The 13,021-nt window shown below is 46.2% G+C and overlaps 4 protein-coding genes across 4 annotated transcripts; 3 read left to right on the top strand and 1 right to left on the bottom strand.

Annotated features, from left to right (window-relative positions):
* Window positions 1-3,046: 3,046 nt before the first annotated feature.
* Window positions 3,047-4,437, top strand: FIESC28_04684 (uncharacterized protein; the record flags this gene model as incomplete). The annotated part of the gene is made up of 2 exons (XM_031158831.1): window positions 3,047-4,219; window positions 4,273-4,437. The coding sequence occupies 2 exons, from the start codon at window positions 3,047-3,049 to the stop codon at window positions 4,435-4,437; spliced, it is 1,338 nt and encodes a 445-aa protein (XP_031017118.1).
* Window positions 4,438-7,032: 2,595 nt separating this feature from the next.
* FIESC28_04683 (uncharacterized protein) lies at window positions 7,033-8,040 on the top strand (the record flags this gene model as incomplete). Its single annotated transcript, XM_031158830.1, has 1 exon — window positions 7,033-8,040. One exon carries the CDS (start codon window positions 7,033-7,035, stop codon window positions 8,038-8,040), a length of 1,008 nt encoding a protein of 335 aa, XP_031017117.1.
* Window positions 8,041-9,142: 1,102 nt separating this feature from the next.
* On the top strand, window positions 9,143-11,008 carry FIESC28_04682 (uncharacterized protein; the record flags this gene model as incomplete). The annotated part of the gene is made up of 7 exons (XM_031158829.1): window positions 9,143-9,283; window positions 9,340-9,397; window positions 9,454-9,893; window positions 9,944-10,121; window positions 10,169-10,630; window positions 10,682-10,718; window positions 10,771-11,008. 7 exons carry the CDS (start codon window positions 9,143-9,145, stop codon window positions 11,006-11,008), a joined length of 1,554 nt encoding a protein of 517 aa, XP_031017116.1.
* Window positions 11,009-11,167: 159 nt separating this feature from the next.
* Window positions 11,168-12,031, bottom strand: FIESC28_04681 (uncharacterized protein; the record flags this gene model as incomplete). Its single annotated transcript, XM_031158828.1, has 1 exon — window positions 11,168-12,031. One exon carries the CDS (start codon window positions 12,029-12,031, stop codon window positions 11,168-11,170), a length of 864 nt encoding a protein of 287 aa, XP_031017115.1.
* Window positions 12,032-13,021: the final 990 nt, after the last annotated feature.

Raw genomic sequence — 13,021 nt, 5'->3', positions numbered from 1 at the left:
CCCCCCCCCCCCCCCTGCTGGAACAGGTAAGAGGAAACAACATTAAATTATATATTATATATCGTTAAAGGATATGTCTTTATAAATTGTTTATTTACTTTCTTTATATTTAGTGTTAGGGGAGCTTCCGCTACTAACGCCCCGCTTAAATTTATTTTGTTTATAATTGAGCCTAGTTTCACTGAGTTACTGATTATATACCGGATGTAATAGTTTATTGGAATTAATAAGGCCTCTAATATTGTATTTGCAACCTCTGCCTACCTACCTAACTTAGTATACACCTAGTGACCTTAGCTCTGATAAATTGCTAATCGCTTCCTTCATTCGGTTTCTTACAGAAGCACTACAATATATCAGGCGAAGGTCGTGTTGTACTAGCAACAACCCAATAAATAAGGCCAGATGGAGGTTACGAATTAACCAATCGTTCAAGACTTCAGTTTGCTCAGTTGTCCCTTTCCATGCTAATTTCTCTCTTCATAATACCTGCATACTAAGAACAGTATTAGCCGATAAGATCAGTTAATGTAATATACTATAGATATGCGTAATACTGCTGATATTAAGAGAGGATTCTAAGAAAAGATGCCTGCCGTGCGTTCTAAGGTTAAGGTATGCGGCTAGGATATAAATTTAGAGAGCTGGAAGATAAGGTAATGTCACCTCGCAGTATCAAAGTCAAAGCACACATTATACATCCTCAGCATTATGCATCACGGATTTATCGTGTTCCCATATTTTGGGGTCAGTAAGAAGACATGCCTCCTTGGCGGGTTACTATTGAGAGATAGCACAGTTCGGCACTCGAGAAAACCATGGCAAGTGTTACCCTCAATGGACACTCCCGTCGGTTTTAAAGACTATCCCCGATGTTAGTGAAAGACTAGACAAGGCTATCTCTAACCTACGGGATGTCCTCCGAGAGGAGGAAAAAAGGCAGATGGCTCATATGGACGCAGAAAAAGAGTCATCGATAGCAGCTGTAATGCCACCGAAGCATGTGAAGGAGGGTAATATTTTTAACAAAGTGGGTAAGGACACTAGGCTTTTATCGAGAGAAGCTGAATGGCTTTCTTTGTTTCAAAGGTTTGCCCCTCGCGTTACCACTTGACTCAAACATGGACACTGACAATTCAAGTCTGGGGGTTGGAAAAACGGGGCCTGTTTCCACCACCATCTCGCGGCAGGGTAGCTCTGATATACTGAGGCATAGCTCTGAAAGTCCTCAGCTATCTGATCCAACCAGATGCCCGTCCTGCAAAGAAGCTGGTGAAGTCGCGTATATGTGTCCAGGATGTATGAGAATCACCTATTGCGACAGACGATGCTGTCTTGCAGACTGGTATCAACACAAGTTCTCTTGCGTTTTGGGCAGGCCGATTGACGCTACAGATCATCTAGTTCTCGCCTGTCACCAGAACATCTTTCCGGAGGAAGAGGATGTAGCCAGAAAATTTGGCTTGATGTGCTTTGTCACTGGGACAGATAAATCAAGGCTTATAGTCGATTGGTTAGTTGACGAAGACGAATTTCGTGCTGCCTTAGAGAAGAGGAAGCTCAAGGAGATGCTCATCTTTCGATGCGACCAGACGAACGATCCATTCATGATGAGTGACAAAGATTGGCTCAATGCTGAAGAGAGATTTGAAGTTGATGGGGAACATGGAGAGCTCATCTCTCTTCTCGAGGCAGCTCGAGAAGAATTGCTAATTATAGATGACAAATAGCTACCGCTGGCTGAGCTTCAACCCCGTGAGGAACAACAGGCGCTTCTCCTGTACGTGCAAAGCCGCAATGGTTTCAAGCCAGATGCGGATGAGGACAGTTGGATATCGTTGGGGCTCTGCACGGCCCCAGACGCTGTGACGGAAACCCGCCTCTGTTTGGCCTACGCATTACTCATTCAGCATTGCACTTTTGATGAGTTCTGGAACTGCATGGCCAATTTAAGCATCGTGGAATTGTTCGAAAAACACGGGCTTTCGCATACAGTTTTGCATATGCGGAATCTCAGGTATCACATGGCCTGTGTGAAGAAGTGGTATCCAAGTGTGTGGGAGCTGAAACGATTCACGCGAGTGCAGGAGGCCGATCCTTTCCGAGCTGTCGTTGTCGACTATGGCTTCATGAATTGTACGGGCGCTCGTCAACGCATGTAGCTCCGAGAGATATATCAGCGGTATTTCAACGAGGGACATGATGAGATGAGTCTCCACAAAGCGTGTATCTTGGGAGAATTGGCAAAGTTCCTCGAGTCGGTTCTTGGTGCTCTTTCGGTGCCTTCGCAGATTGTAGTAGGCCCCTACTCATTGGAGGACTTCCCTCTGATGGGCATGATAACGGATTCTGTGGTGGTGTGCCCAGAGTCTGAACCAGACCGGGTCAGACAGTTGCGCGAAGTCGTCGAAGACGATCGGATGATCATCACTATTCCCGATACTGACAACGAAGACTGTATCCAGATACTTCATCAAAGAGCTGCATTCCTAGGTGCGGGGGTAAGAGAACGACATTAGTCCCAAAGGGATTGTCATCGTATTACAGAGTTAAGAATAGACTAGGAATACACGAATAGCGTTCAAAGCTCTGAAGCTGTAAAATAAGTTGTATTTTAGAGGATATTCAAAATTACATTCAAGACCACCAGTGCTCTACAACTACCGTCTTGTATGTTGTAAGGAAGAGCTTGACACGTCCTTGACATAGATACAAGTTTACGGAGAAATGAATTTCCGAGTGTCTCACACCTGGGATGCAGGGTATCGTTAGTCTTGGTGGAAGGTGAGGCTGAAGGCCCCCTCCCCTCATTTTCGCGTGTCCTTATCGCATGAAAAAGCTTGTCTCGGATCAAAACAGCACCATGAGATCTCCAACAGCGTGCTCGAGGTGCAGAAATAGGCGCAAAAAATGCATCCGAACAAAACCCACGGGTCCCTGTGATGCATGCGTCAAGAAACGCATCCACCAATGTTCGCTCGTCAAGATTTCCCCACAGCAGCGACGTATCTCTCCTCGTCACAATCCAAAGGCCCAATACAATGACATGAACCCACAATTCTTTATCTCACATGACCTTATCGAAGAGCTTGTGGATAACTATATTCACTACATACTTGACAGACCTCATACTTTGTTCCATCTACCCTCCTTGCGAGCTGCAGTCAGAGAAGACCGGTTGGGAGATGCCTTACTCTTCGCTCTGCTGGCATTTGGCTGTCGGTTCCATTCTAAGCCCGAAACTTCCTCCCTTGGGCCTATGTTCATGCAAAAGTCCAAACAGTTACTGAAGCAAGACATGGAGAACATCTGCATTGAGAATATACAGACCTGCGTCCTGCTAGCAAATCTATCTTCTTCATCGAAGAATCCTGAGTCAGAAGCAATCTTCGTTACCCTCGGCGTTCGTATGGCTGAGATCCTTGGTCTAGACCAACCAGATCCGGCAGACTCGGAGCTGTTACGTGAATTAAAATGCAGGATCTGGTGGACTTTATTTATGGCAGATCGCTGGAGTTCTATAGGTCGTAACCTCCGTCGCGCTATGCCAGACTTTGACCTGGACACTCCCCTGCCAATGGATGAAGATGTCTTCCACCACATGGATGTTGAACAAGAACAAGGTAGTGACACACCTCCCACACGCCCACGCCCACTGGGACTTTGGGCATACAATGTCATGCTCGCAAAACAATTGGGCCCTATCCAGACCTTGAACAAGCAGTGGGGACAAGAGGACCTCCCTGAGGAATACGTTATGCAACGTGTTGCGGATCTAGCCGAAGGACTACATAATTGGGAAGCCAGTCTCCCCAAGGAAAAGAAGTTCACTGAGGAGAACCTTCGGGTACACAGTGCCAAGGGTCACGGAGGACCTTTCCTCGCTATCCACACAGGCTACCACCAACATTTCATACTCCTACTTTTCAGATTCTTGGATCTCAATCGTCCTCAGACACCAGAAACGATTGAGTATGCCGAGGCTTGCAAAGGTCACGCAAGTGCCATTAGTCATTTGGTTCAACTCTCTCGCCAAGTTCCCCATTGTGAATTGGTGTTTGGAGGAGTAGGGTACATGACAGTTACCTCTTCCGCGGTACTGCTACATCAGCTTATTTTTGACCAACACGATGACACGGCTCATATCCGAGCCCAGTTGGCATCCAACTTTGAAGCCATATTTGAGCTTCAGAAATACTGGCCTTCGGTGTCAAACTCAGTGAGTAGAAAGGACTTATTCGTCTTAATGGTTAAGGTCTGATACAAATATAGGTAAAGCGTCTTGAACTATTCCAAAAGACTTGTACAAGACCTGACGCAATGCAAACCTTCAAGTTTGACAAGTGGATGGTGAGATTCTTGGTGGAACATCACCTGCCGCTGGAAGAGCCTGAAGGTAGCTTATCGCCTGCTGAAGTGCGAGATCACACTACGTGAATTGAAGAATCTAAATATTACATTCTAGGGTGAAGGTTCACATTGAGCACTACGTACCCAGCAATGATGATCAGGATTGTTTTGTACAAGTATCTCCATCGCGACTTTGTTCTTTTCTATTGAATTTGTCTCTAATGTTAGCTGGTAAGGAGGTGGGAGATGAGAGAGCTGGAGTTGAAGCATAAGACGAAGTGGTGAAGAGGGCATCTTAAATTGTACCTACTAAGTCAAAGTCATAGCAGACAGTGGAAACCAGGAAGTGAATGCCTGTTGCCAAAGGTTCTGGGCATATTTAAAAAGTAAATTGAGGTCTTCGTCGAGCCCAACATGATTCCGTCGTGCGGAACGGCTGTAGCGTGTCGAGTCCATGGTCATCATCAAAGGTCTCTGAGTGTGCAACGCTAAACCAAAGACCGTTCATCAATCCTCAGCCCCAGCGTGCCATTGTGTCTTGGTGTCCCCACACGCGTAAGCGGTGATCACAGGGTCCTAGTTCATGCATCCACAAAGTGTGGGGTCGACGTCGGGAAATGCGTCTTACTCCGACAGCGGGAACAGCGTCGGGAAACGCATTAAAACCGCTACGCCTGTGGCTGTAATGTCAACGTCGGGATTTATTTTCTTAGACCGACAATTCCCAAGCGTCGGGAAAGTCTCCAATACCGAAGAATCTGTAATTTCGGAATGGCACGGGAGGCTTTGACAAGGCGCAATGGGGTTGGGTTGAGTTACGCTGCATTTGACAGTTGCTGTTTCCTGCAGTTGGACCGCCGATGAATGTACGTCCTCTGTTCAACCCCAGACAATTCTTCCACTGTATACGTATTACAGTCCATACTGTGCATACTCGAGGTGTGCACCGGGGATCGACAGAACGAGTGACAGCCAACCCTCAGGTTCTTGGTAGCCTAAGCCTTGGATGGGTTTCTTCTGTTGCCCACCTGCAGCCCAGTTTAAGTGGGAGGTGACTTGGATTTGCAATAGAAGCGTTACCAGTCCGAAATAGGCATCTTTAATTACATGCTATTCTTTTTTTTATAGTGGCTAGAACAGTAAGTCCCATATCGGTGTTTCATATAGGATCATGTTCCGGTTGCTATTTTCTTGCTACCTATTACTTGGATCCTAGACACCGGGAGAAATACCTTTACCTGCCGAAAGCATAACTGGTGTTCAAGGGGAAGTCCACTGAGAAGAGACAGCAACGCTTTATAATCATCAACTTACTTCAGACGGTTCTCAAGCTTAAGTAGACTAGCAGAGTTAAGAGATAAGTACACATGTCAGAGGTACCGTAACAGCAAATTGAGGCTCTCAAGACATCCTCATTTGCTTCTTCTAATGCCACACCATTTTATAGCCTGTTCATCTACCGGTGTGTTACATGTCAACCGCGGCCTGTTGATCTCATGCAGAACTGCGGCAAACGGATTTTCGCAACGAAAACCCGTCACTTTCGGTACATACCGACAATCTAGATCATGTCGCTTAGCCCATCACTAGCCCAAATTGTCAAGATTGGTCAGTCGAGAGTTTCACCTCTTGACAGCTCTAAATTTTATCACTGTTACGCCCGCCCAAGGAAAGGCCAATTTGACAGCCTGCATCGTTCGAGGAAGGATTAAGCGGGGAGTCATTGGCTAGTCCATTCCACCCTCCGGATTGTTATCTCCAACATCTGACCCCCCTGTCTTGAAATGAGATGATCAGTGCTCTTTTTGTGGCGGAGAACTTCTGACGTATCCCACCAATTGCCGACTTTCGCCCACTTCAATCCTGAGTCAAGAAGCGGAACTAGGCTAGCAGCTTCTGACCAGCGTCACGACCTAAAATTTGAGGAAGAAACAAGAAGGATCAACTTCTCGTATTACTTAAACATTAAATAGCACTCTTCCTTCTCGATTATGTCAGAGGTCTATTTCTCTTGATCATATCGGTTTTACCATCTATAAGCTTTTTCCAAGCTGATTGGATATTGCGAGATATTGATTTAACCTGCCCAACTCAAGGTATGTGTTCAACATCTTGTGCCTATGTCCTGTATTCTCGAGGACCAATTTTCCAATCATAAGACTGACATCTACTAGAATCAATCTCTGGGATCAGCCATATATCAAGCGCAAGGAGCCGCTATGCATCCCTCACGCAATTCTGTCAACATCCGCTCCGCATCGTCTGCACCAGTCTCAGCTCTTTCAAAGGCGCCAAGGAAAGCTTGCAGAGCTTGTGAGAGGTGCACACGCACCAAAAAGAAATGCGACAAGTCGTTACCCAGTTGTTCACGCTGTAAAAGGTATGCAATAACTTTTCCAGCTCGCCTATTGCTTTGGCTGATCTTTCAGGCTTAAGGGCAAGTGCTGTTATGACTTTATATATACGCCCTCAGTCACCGTTATTACTCGACCGGAGAACCCGGCAGAATCTCCATCTGACAGCAGTAATTGCTCCGTTAGTCAAGACGCTCAAGTAGAATCTCCACCTGGAAGTATACAGACGCAGGGGATATTTATGCCATTCCTTGACATTTCCAGCTCGACGATTTTAAACTTACTTTCCTCCCGCGATACCACTCCGAGTCAGTCTGTCAAACACTATATGGAGACCATAAATCCCTACCTCACTATAGTCCACCCAGAGCTCTTCGCCCTACGCACCAACAACACTGGGTACGAGTCTATTTCCGATCAGGACCTTCACGACCCCGCTGCTACCCTTCTGGTTGTATGCATGCACCTCTTCACTCAACAAGATGGCTCCGTAAAGTCAATGAGTGAAGAAGGTGTTGAGATGCCGATCTATCGGGCTGCCAAGCAAATTCTTGGTATCTTGAGAACGCTCAATACCCCAAGTATAGAGCTCATTCAGTGTTCTCTTCTGCTCGCATTCTACGAGTATAGCCATGGGGATCTTGGACGTGCCTATGTCAGCATTGGAGATGCTAATACCATGGCCCTGGTCCTACGTGTGGGTCCTGGAAAGTACCTTGAGGCTGAGTGGGATGCGTATGTCCCTTATGAGGAAGAAGAAAGTCGCTGTCTTTACTGGAGTCTCTTCGTGCTCGATTGCCTGATCCAAACGGACTATTCTCTTCTTCATATGCCGCATCAAATACCACCTCCAATAGTATCTCCTCCCTTGGCCGATGATCTTCTACCGACAAATCATCTTCTTCGGTTCGATGACGATCAATCGCCCTACTACGTTACTCAGCGATATCCTGCAAATACTGCGTTCTCAGTTCCTGTCGGCATCTTTCAGAGGAATTGCCAATGCGCCATGCTCTATAACCGAACGTCTTTCCCTCAATCCACCTATAAGTCAGCCAGTCCTACTGCAAACCCATTGTCCTCCAGACAATACGATTCTATCTTGAAATGGTCCAGTTCCTTTTCTCCGTTACTATTTGGAACTCATTTATCGACATGGGAACCTGATGGTGTAGAGCTTTTCAGTCCATACGGCGAAGGCATAGCAACGCCTGACACTACAAGCGATATCACTGAATCGCTATTATTATTCCAAAAAGATATTGATGACTTGGTGTTACAGAATGAGACTGAAGCTGCACGTACTACATTCAAGCGATCAAATTATGTTATTTAATCAGTCTTAAACATTATTTTGTATATAAAATATTAATGGCTGTGAAACACTATCGCATCCAATCCTAATTAGATTACTTTGATAGCCAGCCCAAAGTAAACCGTCCAAGACAATGTTACCAGAATGGAACAGCATCATACACGGGCTATGCTGTCGAGTCCATAACATATCGCCAGTACAATGATGCATTCCTGCCAAGACTGATACCTGCCAACTCATAATCCAGGCGTATGTTGCCATCCGACGATCTTCGGAAGCCCAAAAGGTTTCTCGCATCTGGCCCCCAAATTGCGAAAGGATATTATGTTGTATCAGCTAAACGAATACCACAGAAGCGGTGCAGCAGTAAGGGTTGTTACCCTTCAAAAGCGATCAGAAGCTGAAATGCAGCTATTCACAACGGGCGCAATCAGAGGCCAGAACGTGCGAACAAGGTTGTGCAACGTCTTCTTTGACAATGGAACTAAGCTATCTTCGTTCTAGTTATGATAGGTTAAGCCTGGAGGCGGGAAGAAAATGAGGGCTGTGGCGCTGCAGATATCGGGCATGACATGCACTGATTGGCTGATTCTCCGACACCTGGAGGGTCTGTATGCCGCTTATCCGACGCTTCCTCATGTGGCTTAAGGGTCTTGCCAGGGTCGTCTTGGCTGATTGGCTCTTCCTCCGACAAGTGACACTAACCCCGCAAGCAGAAGATACCAGGATCTGACACGGGCTGGACTGGGAAGGGAAGATGGACAGAGAGCGTTTTAACGGGATGCATTGTATTGCTACCGTTGAGCTGTATTTATGAGGCGTAGCTCGGAGAGCTACATTCCAGAACTGTTTCAGTAGCCGTGCCTATCCTGTCTTTATTTGTAAAAGGCTTGTATTGCGGCATCAACCGATTGGGTGGTCAGCACGCTACTGATCTTCCTCGTATTGCTACTGTAGAAAAATGCAATGCTTCTAGACCCGGACTAAAATTTTAGATCCCAGCCACTGACATAAATAAAACGAATGGTGGAGCCTAGCTTACTTGACAACTCTTCTCTTCTCAACATCATTCTTGCCATGAACTGAATCTTCTTTGCAATATCGTAAGCGATTGCTGTTCAGTATGCTCTTCAATTCGAAGAAAGCGAACCTCTGGTTCAGCTGCCTTGTTGCCTGCACTTGTATGGCAGTAAATGGTTATGATTCGTCTACTTTCAATGCAGCGCTGGGGTCAGCTCATTTCATGAACTACTTTGGGAATCCCGTAGGTTCCTCGCTTCGGGCCGTTTAGTCCCTGCCCTGTATTAATACATTGTGCAGTCTCCATCTACGATCGGCTCAGTCAATACTGCCATGGGTGTGTGCGGTATCGTTGCAGGTAATGACCCATCATTCTGAACCATCGACTTCATTCTTACCTTGTTCTTCCTCCAGGCGTTTTCTTCTCTGCTTTAATTTCCGATGGATTCGGTCGTAAGTGGACTATGTGGGCTGGTGCCACATTTGTCATCATCTCAACCTTTGTTTCGACATTCACTCCTCCTGCCATTGGTGGCTTTATCGCTGGTCGTGCCATCACAGGTTTTGGCCAGGGATTAATGATGCCGGCTGGACCAGTCTACATCAACGAACTAGCACCCGCCAAACTCCGAGGTACTATCATGAGCTTCTGGCAGCTCTTCTTCGCCTTGGGATCCTTTCTCGCATATTGGATCAATTACGCGTGTTCCAAGAATGCTGAGAGACTTGGAGAATGGGATTGGAAGATTGTCATGCTGTTTCAAATCTTCTGTCCCATTGTTATCATATCCGGACTTTTCTTCTGTCCTGAGACACCAAGATGGTATGCTATTAGGCACCCCACTGTCAGGCAGGTAGGATGCCATCATCAACGTCATGCTCACCAAGCTACAGGTATATGCAGAATGAAAGATTCCAGGACGCTCACGAAGTTCTCTTGGCGATTCACGATGACCCAGACCTTATTGCCCATGAATTGGAAGAAATACGACAAGCTATTGCCTTTGAGAAGAAACAGACTAGCAGCACTTGGTCCCGATACAAGCTACTGTGGACGGATAAATCTGTGAGAAAGCGAATACGTAAGTCTTCTTGTTTACCGTTGATGGTCATCATCTGACTTAGTCAGTCCTCGCGGCTGCCATCAATATTGGACAACAGCTTACTGGAAACAACTCCCTCGCAAGCTACTCAACCATTATTTACAAGAAGGTCTTTACTTCAAACAGCCAGATCCAGCTCATCAACGCTTTGGGTGGAACCTTCAATATTCTCTTCACTCTGAACGCTATCTGGATGGCGGACCTGGTGGGACGAAGACCCATCCTCCTCATTGGCGTTGCCGGTCTGGCAGTCTGTATGTTTTCAGCCGCAGCGGTAGTCACCGAGACCCCAACTCTTGAAGATGGATCCAAGCCTCAGAGCGTTGGTATCGCAACAGTCTTCTTGTTGTATCTGTTTGCTCTGTTCTTCAAGCCCTCTTGGGGTGCGACAGTATGGATCTGGACTTCAGAAATCTTTTCCATGAACGTTCGTGCGCAAGCTGTCGCCATGACCACTCAGTGCCAATCCATCGCAAGCATCATTCTTCGTAAGCATCCCTTCCCCCTTCACCCGACCTGGCAACTAACAAATTTTCCAGAACAGATTTTCCCCATCTTTCTCAGTAAGGAGGGATTGTAGGTTACTCGAATTCTGCCTAAACTATCGATATACTAACCGTTTTCGTAGCTACGCTATGTATATGTTTGGTGCTATCAATGTGGTTCTCTTCGTCTTCGTTTGGTACTGCATCCCAGAAACCAAGGGTGTGTCTCTGGAGCACATGGACATACTGTTCGGTGGTGTAGATCACGCAGATGTAGGAGCAGCCATCGTCAGAGACGAAACTGTCGATAATGAAAAGGCATCCTTCCATGCCACTGAGACTGCGATGGGGCGTAAGGTCCATTCTAGCATAGCTGTGTAAGCTTATTTCATTAAATTGAGAGCACAGCATGGTAAGGTCAACATATACTTCTTTAGCATATGCCCTCGTCAGTCAGCAGAAGTAGAATATAGTTGACACAGGTAATGACTATTTAAATTGATACTTATACAATCCCCTTCCTAACACGGTACAAGTTGATCAGTTCGCTTCGATAACGATAGCATCATCAACATCAAACTCCAGACTCTGACATTCTCCACGAATCTGAATACTTGGTCCCAAATCAAGGAAGTCTTGACTCCAAGTACAGGACATCGTGAACTGCGTCCACACACCATAGGGGCCTGCCCATTCCTCGCGCTTGAAGTGCCCACCACCTGATCCGCAGGTAATATGTCGCGTATTGCAATTGTTGGCCACGGTTGTCTTGATCCAGATTGAGTATGTGTACTCTTGGTTAACTGTGATCAAATCACGATCAATAGGATGATCGACGCCCAAGACTACTGGGCCGTTGAGATCGGCAGAGTAGTGGCCCGAGTAAGCGCCTGAATGGGTCTCTTCGTCGGTAAGGGTAACCTCTCCGAACTGGCCGATCCGGTGCCAAGGAGAAACCGAGGCTGATTCAAATCCGGGGTTGGCAAGAACGTTTGTCGGCTCTATGACAGACGTCGTGGTTGTTGTAGGTTCAGCGCTGGAAGTCTTGACCAAAGTCGTTGAGATCTCTGTTTCAGGTGCAAATGTAGGAATTGTCTCGGAAAGAGCTGTTTCGGTCTCTGATACAAAGGTTGGCTCCGACATAGAAGTAGTAGATGTTTCAGTCAACGAAGCACCAGTGGATAAAGCATCAGTCTCCGATACAGACATTGACTCCGAGATGGAAGTACTAAATGTTTCGGTCAAAGGAGGACTGGTGGACGAAACATCAGTGGATGAAGCAAGGGTAGGTAGAGCGGTGATTTCAACCGAGATTGTGGTGAAAGTGGAAGAAACAGGCTTGCAGGGCGATGCAGCGCCGAGTTGACATATCGCCAGAAGCGGAAGAACAAATACTTGCAACATATTCAAGATCAGAAACGATTGTAAGGTAAGAGAAGGCTGAGAAACGAGAAAGAAGAAAGACAACCAAGGTATAATAATATATACAGGCGGTTGTCTCAGTGCATTGTGGGAGAATTTAAAATTACTGTGTAGTCTAGAGCGTAAACTATTGAGTAGGGTGGAGCAATTATCGAAAGTGGCGTTGGTATGGAAAGACGCGTATGGATTGTCAAAATTAGCAAATGTCGTCTCGGTTATTGCCCTGTATCTCACCGCTAACCTTGTAGCTAGAGATTATAACGCTCTACAAGGATAGAAGCTGCCGCTACTTGTAACTTTACTTTGACCTGTTTGTTCTTACCTATTATCAAAAGCTTACAGCGCGTAGATAGTTAATGTTCTTATTTTGGGGAGTGATGCTGCACCTGCGTCGTTCTGTTTCCTCCCAGTTACGTTCAACACCTGTTCTTACAGACTAGCGTTCGCCATCGCGGCCTAGGTAATTAATTTTTGACATCAACATTGCGACTTCTCTGACCTATGCATTCCCTGGCTCAGCTGGGCATCAACCAATATACAAAGAAACAACGCCGGATAGGATAATTCCGTAAGCTCATTGCGCCAGTGCTGTCTCACATACAGATCCTAGATATAAGCAATCATACTGGTGAGTCCCTGTCAACAGTTAGATAGCCACTCGTAAAATTCTCTCTATCCTCTATAACAGCTAAAGATGGTGTAACTCTGTCGAAGTGTCGAGTATATCAGTTGCTGAGGTTTAGAGATACTGTGTATAGAACACTAGTAGCATTGATTCAGTAGTTCCATCTACCGCTGTTAGAATTTGTGAACCACTTGTTCGGTTAGATCCGTTCTTCTCGACCAGTCGTACTTGAGGACTGAGTCGCTATGCGCTTCATTAAGTATTCCATTCACCGCAATATAACTCGTTCGATATCACTAACAGAGCCCCTGAACTTGTTCACCGATTACCTGCAGAGGCCCGACTGT

This window comes from Fusarium coffeatum (genome assembly GCF_003316985.1).
Source record: "Fusarium coffeatum strain FIESC_28 chromosome Unknown BRIP53273_contig_99, whole genome shotgun sequence".
NCBI classification, from domain to species: domain Eukaryota; kingdom Fungi; phylum Ascomycota; class Sordariomycetes; order Hypocreales; family Nectriaceae; genus Fusarium; species Fusarium coffeatum.
Note: the sequence above shows the minus strand (reverse complement) of the source record. Positions and strands in the feature narration are given on the sequence as shown.